The following is a 13,709-nucleotide window of genomic DNA, read 5'->3' on the forward strand; positions in this document are numbered from 1 at the left end:
TTCTGTTAGAAATTCTAACACTGTAGTCCCAATACCGTACTCAGTACAATACTGCACAGTGACGTAATACTATTACATGGAAATTTTTAAAGCAGAAAGAAGATCCCTGCTTTACATCTGTACTCACAGCAAGTGGAATATTAGAACAAAGAAATCAATTGGACAGGATATTTATGATTTATGGAGGAGGCAGATGAGAACCCCCTCCACCTCCCCTTTTTTAATGTGAAACATCCTGAGCAAAAGTACAAAGGCTAAGTACTGAACATCTTATGATTTTTTGAGGGCTGGTTTCTTACTGATCGTATCTTAGCACATTTTGCAAGTACAGTACCACCTTTCCCATAGTAAGTTGATTACAACTGTATTCTTTGGGGTCTCTCATTTGTCCCTTTTAAGTCACACACAGTTCCTTTAGGGGAGGACAGCAAAAGCAAATGGTGTCCTGACCTCTCAAAGCAATACCAGCGGTAAGTTCACATCCGTTCGTTTTTTAAACTACCATGTCACATCACCATGAGTGATTTTTAATGTTACTAGGGCTTTTAGATTAATTAGTTAAATTAATTGGATTTAGGATATTTATATTGTTTCTTTTATATGTTGTAAGCCACCCAGAGATCTCGGAGAGGGGCAGCATACAAATCCAATAAATGGATGGATGGATGGGTGGATGAAGGAATGAATGTCTCTGAAGATTCTCAGTCATCCAGGTCATGGTTGACCCATAGATGCTTTTTCATGAGGCAACTGGATTTTCTGATTTATCTCGGAAGACATTTCGCTTCTCATCCAGGAAGCTTCTTCAGCTCTGCTAAACAAATTCCCTCGCCACTGCTAATTTACTAAAGCTGCATTACTATTACTATTGGCTTTTCTCATTGTTCCTATCACCCATCTCCTACTTATGACTGTAACTTTGTTGATTGCATCTTTACGACTTATATTAATATTGTTTCCTGATTGCTTATTTGATCCCTACGACAATCATTAAGTGTTGTACTTCATGATTCTTGACAAATGTATCTTTTCTTCTATGTACACTGAAAGCATATGCACCATAGACAAATTCCTTGTGCGTCCAATCACACTTGGCCAATGAAGAATTCTATTAAAAGAAAGACCATTAAGTCCAGTTGCCTCTTGAAAAAGCACTTCTGGGACAAAAAATATATTTACTTTCACTTTCCCCCAAAAAAAGCTTACGAAGAGGCCCGTTCGGCTCACGCCTATTTGCAATTCGAGCACCCAACCCACGTGACTTCAAACGCAAGCCCCGCCCTTTCTAGGCTCAGGCCTCCCAAGTCAAGCCAGGTGCTTCGCGGCTTCCGAGCCCTCTTCGCGATCCCTGGGGCTTCGGAAGAGGGGGAATAGAAGTGGCGTGCGGCGGGAGGAGGCCGCGAGAAGGTAGCGGAAAGCGGATCCAGTCGGAGGGCGGGGTCTGAGCGGAGACGAACTGGGGAATCGACCAATGAGCGGGCACGGCTGAGCGGCGGGGGTGGGCGGTCCCCAAGGCCTGGAAGAAGGTTCTGTATGGCCCCGCCTCTCTCTCTCCTTTTCGGCCTCGTCGCGAAATACCTTTCTGGCCATTGCTACAGTGCCCCCTCCGCCTGTCTCTGTCTCTCCCCTCCCCGCCCGCTTCCCGGGGTTGCTGCTCGCAGGAGGAGGCTTGGATGGGCCCGGCGGGCAAAGGCCGCGGCGCTCTGCCGTTGAGGGGATCCGCGCCCCCTCCACATTTGGGCGTTAAAGATGGCTTTTGTGGACGGTCCTTTTACCCGAGGGACCGCGTATAAAGGTGGGAGAATCTCGGTGTGGTGAAATATTCTCTTCATGGTCCTTTATTTGCATTTTTAAATAAAGCCGCTGTACCAGTCATGTGTTAAAAACGGCCCTTTTCTTTTTAAAAAAACCTCCTCCCCTCTCCGTTTTAAATAACCAGATAATTTAGCCCCGATGCAGTCGAGCCGGAGACGCAAAATCGAGTGGGGCCGCTTCGCTGGAAGCTCACCTGCGAAAATCGGCAAGCTGGCCGAAACGCCGGCCCAGCCTCCTCGGGGAAGCCTCGGCGGCGGCGGTCCGGCCACATTTGGGAAGCCTCGAGTCTTCACCCGCCCGGCCTTTTCGTGTAGGGAATTTTCCCGGACTTCGTTCGCGGCCGAGGATTCTTCTTCCTCGGATGAATTTGAAGTAGGCGAGGACATCGGCGGTGGTGGGCAAGAGCTGCCCCTCCTCAGCAAAACCTTCCTCACAAAGCCTTCTGCTTCCGATATGACGGCGGAAAATGTGGCATTTCCCCCTCGGGAATCTCTGAAGATGAAGGTAGGTTAAGTAGCAATCGAAACTACTGTACTATCCTATACATGTTTGACAAACAAACAAACAAATAAATTGCTGGGTGAAAAGTAGTTGCAGAGGAAATTAGAATATTGCTGTTGATTCCTGTATGTTTTTTATTACTCTGGTTATGTGTTATATAGTGCTGCTTTGTAAGGATTTAAATAATGGCCTCAAAAATCCCGTAGTTGATTAAAATACATGATGTCTTTTGTATTTTGATAACTTTCGTTTCCTGGGGAGGATAATTCCATTTTTATCCAGTCATTTGGCTTTCATTTTGTAAATTTTTTGAAGTGTTTAACCTTCTCATTTAGCCCTCGAAAATATTTTAAAATTATATATCCTGGATTTTTTTTTGTTTCCTAACAGTCTTTAATAAATATTAGATTATTTTTTTAATGAGTTCACTCCTCTTGCAATTTTGTTCCCACCAGCAGAAACTAGAATTTGATAGTTTATGTTATAATCTAAACTATTTTTCCTGGTTACAGCTCTTATAGTAAGTAATTGTTGACTTGCAGTTTTGTTTTTAAGAATAGATTGCCAAGAGCCCTGGTGACATGGCAAGTTTTGGATTCTGGCAGAGTTAATCTTGATGGTGTGAGGAGCCAAGTAACAGGAAACAGCATTTCTGTAGCAAAATATAATATATGGCCTGTAAACAATAATTCCTTCAAATCTCAGTATTATTATTCCTGATGAAATGGCCATTGCTGCCTAACCTAGTGGGAGCTAAATAGTTTTGTGAGTTGGCTTTTACTTACAATTTATGAAACTTACTTTACTCTTTACTATTTAGATTAAGCAAGAAGATTGCAGTGATGCAAGAATAAACATTGCAGCAGTCCCTGAAAGAAAAAGTGCTTTACAAGAAAAGCGGGCTGAATGTGGCCGGAAAAGAATAAAAGGCCAAGATCAGGATGCGGGATCTCGATTAATATATCGTAAAGCTCTGCTGAGTATATTTGGACAATTGCAAGGCCGAAAAAACCCTTCATCTCTAAATGGAATTCATAAGGAAAGCCATTCTAAAGAAGAGGAACCTGGCTCAATTAACAACCAGAGACAATTTTCGATAGTATCAGAAATTAAAGAGCAACAAACTGAAAGCAAATCATATTGTTTGAAAGCTGCACCAAAGGAACGTATTAACATTTCTGTTAAGCAAGACAGTAAAGAATCATCTTGGTCAGATGGCAATTCAAGACGTGTATCTCTAATGTCAAGTTCAGAAGAAAAAGAACAAGAATCCAACATTCAGAAGGTTTTTTTGATATCAGAAAGCTCGGCAGATTTGCGATTTGAAAAATGCCCAGATTTGCGATTTGAAAAAAGCCCAGGACTTCAGCAGGACTCCAACTTCAAAAAATCTACTACAAAAAAAGAAAATAAACCAGGAACTGGATTAACACAAATTTCCACAGTATCAAGATCAGAGCATGAAACAGATTTTCAACAGGATCCCAACATTGAGAAAGCTGTTACAAAAACAGATGATAAAACTGGGCATAGTGTTAAAGTTTCTAAACCAAGGCATGGTTCAAAACATAGACATAAACGATCAAAATATGAATATGAATTGGAACTCCAACAGACTTCCAGCTTTAAGAAGACTGTTAAAGAAACAGAAGACAAAGGTTCTAAGTATAGCATAAAAGAACTTGACAAACCTTTGGTTAAGTCAAAGCAAAGTCATCGACTGTTGAGACTTGCGGATGAAGTTGATGTGCGAGAAGATTCCAATGTTGAAAAAGCTTCTACAAAAAAAGAAAATAAAACTAAGTGTAACACAAGAGAACTTTCCAAACCAGTGGTTACTTCCAAATACATTCACATACAATCAAGTTTTGAAGATGAAGTAGAACTTTATCAGGGATCAGATGGTCCGCAGACTTCAGTAAAAGAAAAAATAGATGTTGTGCAGAGTAAAACAAAGAAAGAAAATTGCCACTCAGAGCACAAATCTAAAAGCAAGTCCAGCGGTTCACAAATTGGAGAGCAAAAAGATGAGCAAGTCTCTCCTAAACAGCGACGTAAAATCTCTGATGGGAATATTTTTGCTAGTCAAAGTAAAAAAAACAATTGGAAATCAGAAACCCACTTGAAAAGCATAGTTGAAAATTCAAAATGTGAAATTGAAGAGACCAAGCAGAATAGCAACAATCAGAAAGCTCTTATAAAAGACATTAGTGCTTCTGCAAAACAAAAAGACATAACAAAAGACAAATATATTTCCTCCACTTCATCTAATGCAAGTGATGCCACAGAGAGGTTTGTGAATTTCCAGACAACTGTTACTGTTGAATCCTCTCAAGAATCTGTGTTTATGGATGATTCAGAAACAGATCAAAAGGTAAAATATTAACCTATTATTACGTTATTTCTAAAAAACCCAAAATTATTAAATAGTATTAATGTCATTATTTTAACCAAATCTAAAAACCCTAAATTGAATGACTACACGTTTACAACTTAGTCCTGAAATGTTCTAAAATGCCCTCAGCATTTCATTATTCTTTACATAGTGCAAGAATTATAGAAGATGTAAGTTTCAAGAGAGTCACTTTAATTGATAAAATATTTAGGGATTCTAATTATGTAGACTTTTGGAAGCGGTATGATTGCGGGAGATTCAAGTGGTAGATGGAAATGTGATTCCAGATACACAGAAGATCTATATTTTTTACTAAAATGTTATTTCTATGTTTGATAAATATATATTCACAAATTAGCTTCATTTTGAGGCCATATTGGATATTCTGGGAGTTTTCAAGTTGCACAATTTTAAAAGACTTTCTGATAACAGGTTTTTAAGAATACATATATTTTAATTAGACCTAAATTATTCAGAATGAGTAACATTCAATGAATTGTATTACTACAGCAATTTTAACACTCCTTTTTTTGCTATAATAGTCTTACATATAAAACTGTGGCATGCCCAATAAAAGTAGTGATTTTAGATGCTTAGTAAATCTTATCAGCAGTTCAGGTGAGAGAAGGAAGGGAGGTCAATGAGAAGATTGTATTGGTCTGCTGAAAAATTGTGTTGCGCTGGGACATTTTGGAAAGATTAGGGACAATCTGGTCAATTGAATATAATGCACCAGAAGCTGCTGAGGGAAGAGATGACATGGCTGTCATTTTAAATATTGTTATAGAAAAAAATAGATTTTTGAATAAGTTTCATTTTTCTGCTCATCTTAAATCGATCCTCCCCTTTTTTGCAGAGTATGGAGCCCAAGAAAGAGCTTTCAGCTGAAAATGATTGGTCCGACATGGAAGATGGAGAGCCACTGGTTACTTTTTCACAAGAAGATTCCATCCTTAATCACAGTCTTTCAGAACCGAAGGAAATGTCATTGTCAACAACAGAATTTGTGATGTATCCTCCTCATTTATACAGTCAGAAAATGAGTGATTATGCAAAATACTGGACAAGCAATTCAAAGCCAACACATTCTTTTTCAAGCCCCACTGAAAACACCTCATATTCCAATAATGTCTGTGATATTTCTTTAGAAAGTCCAGTGAATACAACAAAGAATAAAAAGTCTTCAGTAGAAAATATGCAAGAGAGAGAGTGGTCATGTGGTTCATTATTGGACTATAAAGAAAAAAAAAGACGGCGTAGTATGGAAATAGGAGCCTATGTTCCAATCTTCTCATCACGCAAGTCGGACTCTTTCACTAATAATTGTGTAAACCAGGATTTTTCTAGAAGCTTGCCGAAATATTTAGAAGAAGGATTTATTGACACACACTGTCATTTGGATATGTTATATTCAAAAACAGGTTTCGGAGGCAGTTTTTATGAGTTTAGGAATAGGTATAGCAGCACTTTTCCTAAAGAATTTCAGGGCTGTATAGCTGATTTTTGTGACCCTCGTACTTTAAAAAACAACTTGTGGGAAGATTTAATAAAAGAAGACATGGTTTGGGGGGCATTTGGCTGCCATCCGCATTTTGCTCGTTATTACACACAACTTCATGAAAGAAATATCTTGCAGGCAATGAGACACCCCAAAGCCATTGCTTTTGGTGAAATAGGACTGGATTACTCTCATAAATGTAGTACAGAAATTTCAAAGCAGCATAAGGTAATTTTTTTTAATTCTAAACTCTGTTAAGATATTTTATAGTTGTGTAGCACTAAACTGTAATTGCATTGATTTGATAGGCTTTAGATAAAATACTTTGTCAAACCACTGAAGGTGATAATAGTTTTAATAAACCATGATGGTGGATTGCAGAAGTGTCCAAAATGTTTTGAACTCAAATACCAACTTTTGAAATCAAGTTGCTCTGTTTCAAGTTCAACTGTTTTCTTCTTGCTGGATGTGTCCAACAATACTCTGAGCTTAAATGGCCTCAGTTACGCTTAGACTACCAGTTTCAAACCTAAAGTCAGAACATTACAAATTCAGAATCTTTTTCACTCTGGAGTGGATTGTTGAATCATGACAAATTCAGAGCCTTTTAAGAAAAACCTTCGGAACGGGTTGTTGAACCATTGTGAAGTGCTATTTCCTGAGAAATACCGATTATGCAATGCTGTCCTAAAATGGTAAATGTGATAAATAACTGAAAACAGTCCAGCGTTTCTTGTACATTTAAATATTCATAATATGCTTTAGTTTGGTTACATTATAAAAGGCTGTGCTTAATGCTAGCATATTTCCCCCATGTCTTACTTTTGTTCTCAGGGCAGTTGTAATGGCCTTTGAAGGTGTGCTGCTTTTTACTTGCTTCAGGTTTTTGAGAGGCAACTGAATCTAGCTGTTTCCTTAAAGAAGCCATTGGTTATACACTGCAGAGATGCTGATGATGATCTGTTAAAAATCATGAAAAAATGTGTACCAAAAGACTACAAAATACACAGGTAATTGTACCATGTTCTTAAATTGTATTCTTGTTATTTTAAAAAAAACAGCAATTGAATCTTAATGGGAATAACAGTTTGCCTAATTAGAATACTACCATAAGGTGCAGACAACATTGAAAAATTCTAGAAACTTAAAGAGATTTCAGTTGACAAGATTTTACAGTATATGGACAGCTAAGCATCAAATAATTTTTCCCATAGACTCTTCTAACTCACAAATCAAAGCTGAATATGAAACCACAATCTGAATGAAATAATTTCATTGAAATAAGATTCCATAAATGTTTCCATTCAAGATAATTTTGTCTAAAGGTTTTCCTACCAAAATAGAATTATCAAAATGGCACATAACTATTTTGTTAAGTCTTTAGTATGACCTTCGTTAACCTTTTCCTGTTACCGGTTATTCGTCTGACATGGTGGGATGACCATTATTTTTGATCTCTTCATAGGCATTGCTTCACTGGCAGGTATAGTGTCATTGAACCACTTTTAGACTACTTTCCAAATCTGACTGTTGGATTCACTGCGTTGCTGTCTTACCCATCAGCAAATGAGGCTAGAGAATCTGTTCAAAAAATCCCATTGAATAGAATAGTGGTAGAAACAGATGCACCTTATTTCCTTCCTCGGCAGGTAAGATTGTTTTTTAAAAATATATCCATTATCTTTCTCCATTTATAATGAATTAACATAAGTGGGGATTTTGGGGGGGGGGTGTTGAGAGGGAAAATTCTTGGATAGAAAATGAGACTGAAATGTGAAAAAGCTAACATATTACTTTTTCTCTTGAATTGTAATAAAATAGTTGATGCATGTGATATCTCAGAAAACTATAACAAAAATTGATAACAAAGGTAATATTGTAATATTACAGGCACCAAAAGATTCCATTAGTTCAAAGCTTTCCATATCTAGTAAAAACTGAAATCAGTATATTTGTAGCACTACTAAATAGAATTAAAAGCTGTTCTAAATTTAATTCTGCCTTCATTGCTGATTTTTTATGATATACAAATAAATAAAGTAGAGGCAACATGGCCTTTAACAACTACATAGTTTATGTAATTAAATGAAATTATCCCTAATCCATGATATATTATGTATTCATTTGTGCTAATATTACATAATTATTAAATCAATTTACTTAGTAGGAAAAAGAATTTAATACTTCAACCTGTATTGATAGTTCAAATTTCTGAAGAGTTAATCCAAATAGCGAATGTAAGCATCAGAAGTGGAAGAACATGCTAGTAGTCCTCAGTTAAACATAAATATTTACTGGAATGTCTGTCGATAATTGATGTCATAAAGTGCAATGTCACCTGACTGCATTGTTTAGTGACAGCAATACCAGCAGTTCCTGTTGCTGCCACTAACCAAATACAACTAGTAATTATATGAGGAGCCACCCTGATCCAAGCCATTCCCAGTTTGGTTCGTCGGGGATTGAAGCCTTGTAAGGTCAGGGACTGTCTCATCTTAATTCCTCCTCCATCTCCCCCCTATCTCTGTCTTTTTAGCTGCCGTGCAGGACAGCATTTGGCAGTGGGGATGGTAGTGCCAGCCATGCTGCAGCACTGCTAGTGAAGGGTGTCAAAATCTCAAGCCCCTTGCCACAACCAGCACCACAGCACAAACCCCAGCTGTCCCCACCAATCTTTGCTTCACAGGCTCTTTGCTGCCAGCAAGGTGGTATGCAAGGTAGCTCTGACTATATCAAGCCTTCTTTCCGAGGCTACATATACACTTCTCCAAACTGCAAGCTGCCTCCTCGTTAGCCTGGAACAGCTGATTTCAGTATTCTGGGAGGCCGATCCAACCACCAATCAGCTGCTCGTGCTAAACCAGGCTGCGATAACATGCTGAAACTGACCTTGCTGTTTGCTGCAACGACACTAGCCAGATGAATACCAATGGATGCTGGGAGGCAGAGGCAGATTTTGTTGTTGTTTTTCTCCCCAAAAGGTAGGTGCTTCTTATGGTCCAGGAATGTCTTATAATCCAAATAATACAGTAATTGTTACTTGATAAACCTACTTTCTATACATCACTACTTGTGTGTAGAGTCGTATACATCACTACTTGTGTACAGAGTTGAAATCTGATCTTTGTCTAAAGCTCCTTTTTTTCCTAGGTGCCAAAAAGTGTTAGCCGGTTTTCTCATCCTGGTGTAGCTCTGCACACAGTGAAAGAGATTGCTTGTATCAAAGAGGTGTCATTGCCTGTCATGTTAGCTGTTCTAAGGCGAAACACCAACAAAATTTATAACTTGTAAGAAGGTGCAAAGAGAAGAAGGAAGAACTGAAGAGGAAATGCTTTTGTAAAGTTGATTTTATCCTTTTAAATTTATTTTGTAATATAAATATAGACCTGGATTTGGAATATCCTTTAATATCTTTTTTTTAAATTTTTTCAATTCTGTTACTTGTTCCTTCTCTTTAATGTGCCTCTGTGTTGATTTTAATTATAAGAGCTTTGGTTTTTTTTAGTTGTTAATCTTTGGGGCCACAAATTGTCAGTATTTTAATTTTTCAAAAACAAAACAGAAACAAACCTAAAGTGCTCTTAGTATTATCAAGCTAAATTTAAGTATTTCTTCTGAGCAGCAAATCACCTAACTGCTGCAATAAAAACATTACCCATTTGTCTAACAAACATGTAGAAATAACCTCAAAGTAGTAATGAAGTGCATTTCCTATTTCTGATCATTTTTTCCAACACACTTTTCGCAAAATAAAAGTACAGTAAATGATAAATCATTTGTTAAAGAGACACAAATATTGTTTATAAATACTTACTGAAAGTCACAGAAATTCCCTAGCTGCATTATGCTGAAGTGAAAAATATCTGCATTAACATATGTTAATGAAACAAAGATAAGGGAGTAAAATAGGGTATTAAGATTATTCCTGACAGACTAATTGAATTTTAATTTCTATTTGAATTTGTTTGTTTTCTTTAAATTTCTTCAGAGAGTTCTATTAATTAGGGAAGTGATTATATGTTTCTATAATTTTATGCATTATTTTGACCTTAAACAATTTATTTGTCAAATTATTTTTGTATCAGTGTTGTTACAATTAATCATCTTGAAAAAACTAATTAATCTTGTAGTCAATAACACTGAAAAACATTCCTTTGTCTTCAAAGCAGTTGTGTATTTTTAAATTTTATTTCTGTAGATACTTTTGGTCATGTTATTAAATATGTTTACAGTGTTTGTGAAAGTAGATTTTTAGTTTTTTTTCTCCTTTTGCATGTCTGTTCAAGGTGTACATATTAAGAAGGAATGACTGATAGTATCATTCTGCAAATATGCTAAAAGAATTCAACAAGATTAAGAACAAAAATGTCTTCATACCCCTTTGATTTTGGAATTTTATAACAAACTAATAAGTTTTCCTTTTCTGCTCTAAAGCATGAGGCTGGTGGTATCCAGATCATTTTATAATCTTGTTTTAAGAGCTATTTAGGGGGTTATTCATTTCCTTTTTTGTCATTCACCTCCTTCAGTATTTGCTTTTTATTTCTGGCTTTCAACAGCTCAGGGTTATTTTTATGCTAAACCTTAGTTACCAGATATATAGTTATTAAAGAATGCAGAATCTTGTACTTCAAAATTTAGAATAACAGTTGGAAGGGACCTTGGAGATCTTCCAATCCAACCTCCTGCTCAAGGTGGGGATCCTATATCACTCAGACAAATGGGTATCCAATCTCTTTTTAAAAGCCTCCAGTGATTCATTTCTCAGGTTGTTTGTTTGAGAGGTAAAAAGAACTACTTAATTTTTTCTATATTTTTCACATGTAACCAAAGTTCTTAGTGTTATTCTATATACAGGGAGTCCCTGGGTTACGTCAGCCCCGAGTTACAATGTTTTGTGGTTACGACACAAAACTGGGCCCCCTCCTCCTGCCATGCTGCGCTCCCTTGGCTCGCTCTGGTTACGACACGTTACTTATCTCCTTCAGGCCAAGAGGACGCCAGTGAAAAGTCCTTAGCAATGGCTCCCCCACGCCTCTGGCAAGCTTCCTGTGGGAGGGGGGGACAGCGACTCCTGCTCTTGCCGCGCTACTTATCTCCTTCAGGCTGAAAAGCCCCTAGCAACGCTGGCTCCGTTGCTTTCTGAAACGCGGGAAGGTGGGAATGAAGCGCTTTAGCAAGCAGGCATTTTTTTTAGTGGTGACGTCATGATGTGGCGACCCGGGGGCAGCAAGGCCCTTCAAATGTAGCTGGCCATGCTTCAGGGTTGGGGGGAATCAGGGAAGAGAGCATTAGAGTGCAGTGGTCCTGACTTACATCGAAATTCGGCTTACGACACGATGCAGGAACGGATCAACATCGTAAGTCGGGGACCCCCTATATAAAAGCAAAAACCACTCACACATTAATCACAAAATCTCTAGAAGTCTACAAACTTGAAATTTGACACATACATTCCTCTTGACTTCTGGATGCTCACTAAGAAAATATTTTTCGAAATGGCCATCAGAGTATGAGTATTTCTTATATTATTATTAATAATTAACAAGCTCTCAACTTTCTCACACACTAACAGGATGCAAGCCAGATAAATATATATGGATGCTGCTAGGGAGAGGCAGATCACCTCCTCTTGTTTTCCTCCTCAGTTCAGAGGGATTGAGATTGGGAAATAACTGATTATTGCTATCTTCAAACTGGTGTTCCCCAAATGCTGCCTGCGAAGCTGGAAATTTATGTGGTCTTCATAACGATGCTTGAATAAAAGGGCCATTCAGAAACAAAAACAGAATAGAAAAATTATGTAGGTCAACAATCATCGATACATGTGCAATAAATTATTTACATAAATTGAGTGGGATCCAGTTTAAATAAATTGCAGTTTATTTCATTGGGATTGTGAATTGCAAAAGGAGCAAATGTGTCTACTTGCTGTCTTGGTTCTCCCAAATTGGGATGACAAACCACAGATACATACTCAACATTGTTTAGATTATAAAATTAGACAAAATGTTTTTGTTTTTCTTTAAAGCTGAAAATATAAAATTCAATTAAAAAGCTGGAGGTCTAAATCAAAAAGTAATAGACTTGAGAAAAAACACATTTTAATTTGGTGCCAAATATTTGTGGCAGTTGTACCATCATGAATGAGATATTATATCAATATATTGTTTCTAAAGGCCATTAAGAGATCTTTCATTAATTTACAATTTTTAGGATGCAGAAGCCTAGAGCAAAATATTATTATTATTATTATTATTATTATTATTATTATTATTCAGATACTCCTTTATTTAAACATAATTGGGACTAGAATCCTGGTTGTAAGCCATTGTGATCATATTGAAGCACCACATGAATAAATATTATTTGAAAGGATTAATTTACTATGAAAAATTACAGGGTAAAAATAGAGTTTGATTGTTAAAAGCAAAGAATGTAAAATTGGTGTATTTGATCAAGATTAAAATATGTATGTTGTTATCTGTATTAATCTTCAATGGACTTTCGCTGACCAGGACTGAGCAATCCTTTAAGAATTTGTTTATAGATAAGAGATGTGAAAGAAAGATATAATTAGTCGTATTTTAAAAGAAAGTGATTAAGTTACTAAAATTGTTTACACTTGTGATGAAGAAGGAAGTCATTTATATATTTTCTATTTATTTATTTATTATTAGATTCCTATGCCGCCACTTTCCTAGACTCAGGGCGGCTCACAGCAAGAAAAATACAAAACATTAGAAATCTAAATCTAAAACATCTTAAAATCCCAATTACAATTAAAACTAGTCACTCACATTCATCCAGTCATACATATGAATTCACTCATTGGGTGGGACTAGATGTTAAATTTAGTGGCCCCAAGCCTGTCGGCAAAGATGGGTCTTTAAAGCCTTGCGGAAGGCGGAGAGGCTGGGGGCGGTACGAATCTCCGGAGGAATTCCTTTTTTAGTTCTTTATTTTTTCTCTTAAAAAAAAAAAATAGTACAGTATTTATCTTTAACTGTTTAATACAATTATTTTAAAAAACAGAAAAACATCATGAAAAATCCTAATCATTTGGAAGGACAAAACCAGAAAGAAAAAACAGTTAGGGCCTAAGCAGCTACTGTACTCCCAACTTTGTAACAAGCCACGTTTTTGCCCTTTTCAGAACATCATTAGGTACACTCTGGAGGGATACTATTGCAGAGGGATGAGCTTTCCACGCAGTCATTTGATTTTTCTACTCTAGAGAGTAGAAAATAACAGAAATGTGTATTAAATAAAGCTGTGGACAAAATATATGAAACACGTTATACAAAAAGCCTTAGAAAAGCCCATGCTCACCCACTCATCCTAGCTTATGCTTTCTGAAAACTGCAGACCTATTGCACCCCAGGAAATAACTCATAGTGAGCAAAATAGGACTTCTGTATCAATTTATGCTGACTTGCTTTGTACTTGTAGCTCTTGATAATTGCTGAAATATCATTTCTGAAATTTGTAAGTTTAAGC

At 36.9% G+C, this 13,709-nt stretch overlaps 1 protein-coding gene across 2 annotated transcripts; it reads left to right on the forward strand.

The window, feature by feature from the left end:
• The first annotated feature begins 1,477 nt into the window (after nt 1-1,477).
• Nucleotides 1,478-10,452, forward strand: LOC139160441 (uncharacterized). 2 transcript variants are annotated; one of them, XR_011557946.1, is made up of 7 exons: nt 1,478-1,795; nt 1,940-2,319; nt 3,137-4,690; nt 5,568-6,437; nt 7,044-7,219; nt 7,675-7,858; nt 9,360-10,452. XR_011557946.1 is itself a non-coding variant. In XM_070738305.1 (7 exons), exons 1-7 carry the CDS (start codon nt 1,750-1,752, stop codon nt 9,498-9,500), a joined length of 3,303 nt encoding a protein of 1,100 aa, XP_070594406.1. In that variant the 5' UTR covers nt 1,478-1,749; the 3' UTR covers nt 9,501-10,452. The 2 variants fall into 2 exon arrangements, 1 of the variants encoding a protein (XP_070594406.1); XM_070738305.1 differs by having other exon boundaries at nt 7,092-7,219.
• The last annotated feature ends 3,257 nt before the right edge of the window (nt 10,453-13,709 follow it).

The sequence above is a fragment of the Erythrolamprus reginae genome, chromosome 2 (assembly GCF_031021105.1).
Source record: "Erythrolamprus reginae isolate rEryReg1 chromosome 2, rEryReg1.hap1, whole genome shotgun sequence".
Taxonomy (NCBI): Eukaryota; Metazoa; Chordata; class Lepidosauria; order Squamata; family Dipsadidae; genus Erythrolamprus; species Erythrolamprus reginae.

What these genes read in the sequence shown, in the direction of transcription:
- LOC139160441 (XM_070738305.1), top strand. Translation starts at nt 1,750, where the DNA reads ATGGCTTTTGTGGACGGTCCTTTTACCCGAGGGACCGCGTATAAAG. An exon ending in CCGAGGGACCGCGTATAAAG is followed by an intron (nt 1,796 to 1,939) that starts GTGGGAGAATCT and finishes TTAAATAACCAG; the next exon opens with ATAATTTAGCCCCGATGCAG. An exon ending in ATTCAGAAACAGATCAAAAG is followed by an intron (nt 4,691 to 5,567) that starts GTAAAATATTAA and finishes CCTTTTTTGCAG; the next exon opens with AGTATGGAGCCCAAGAAAGA.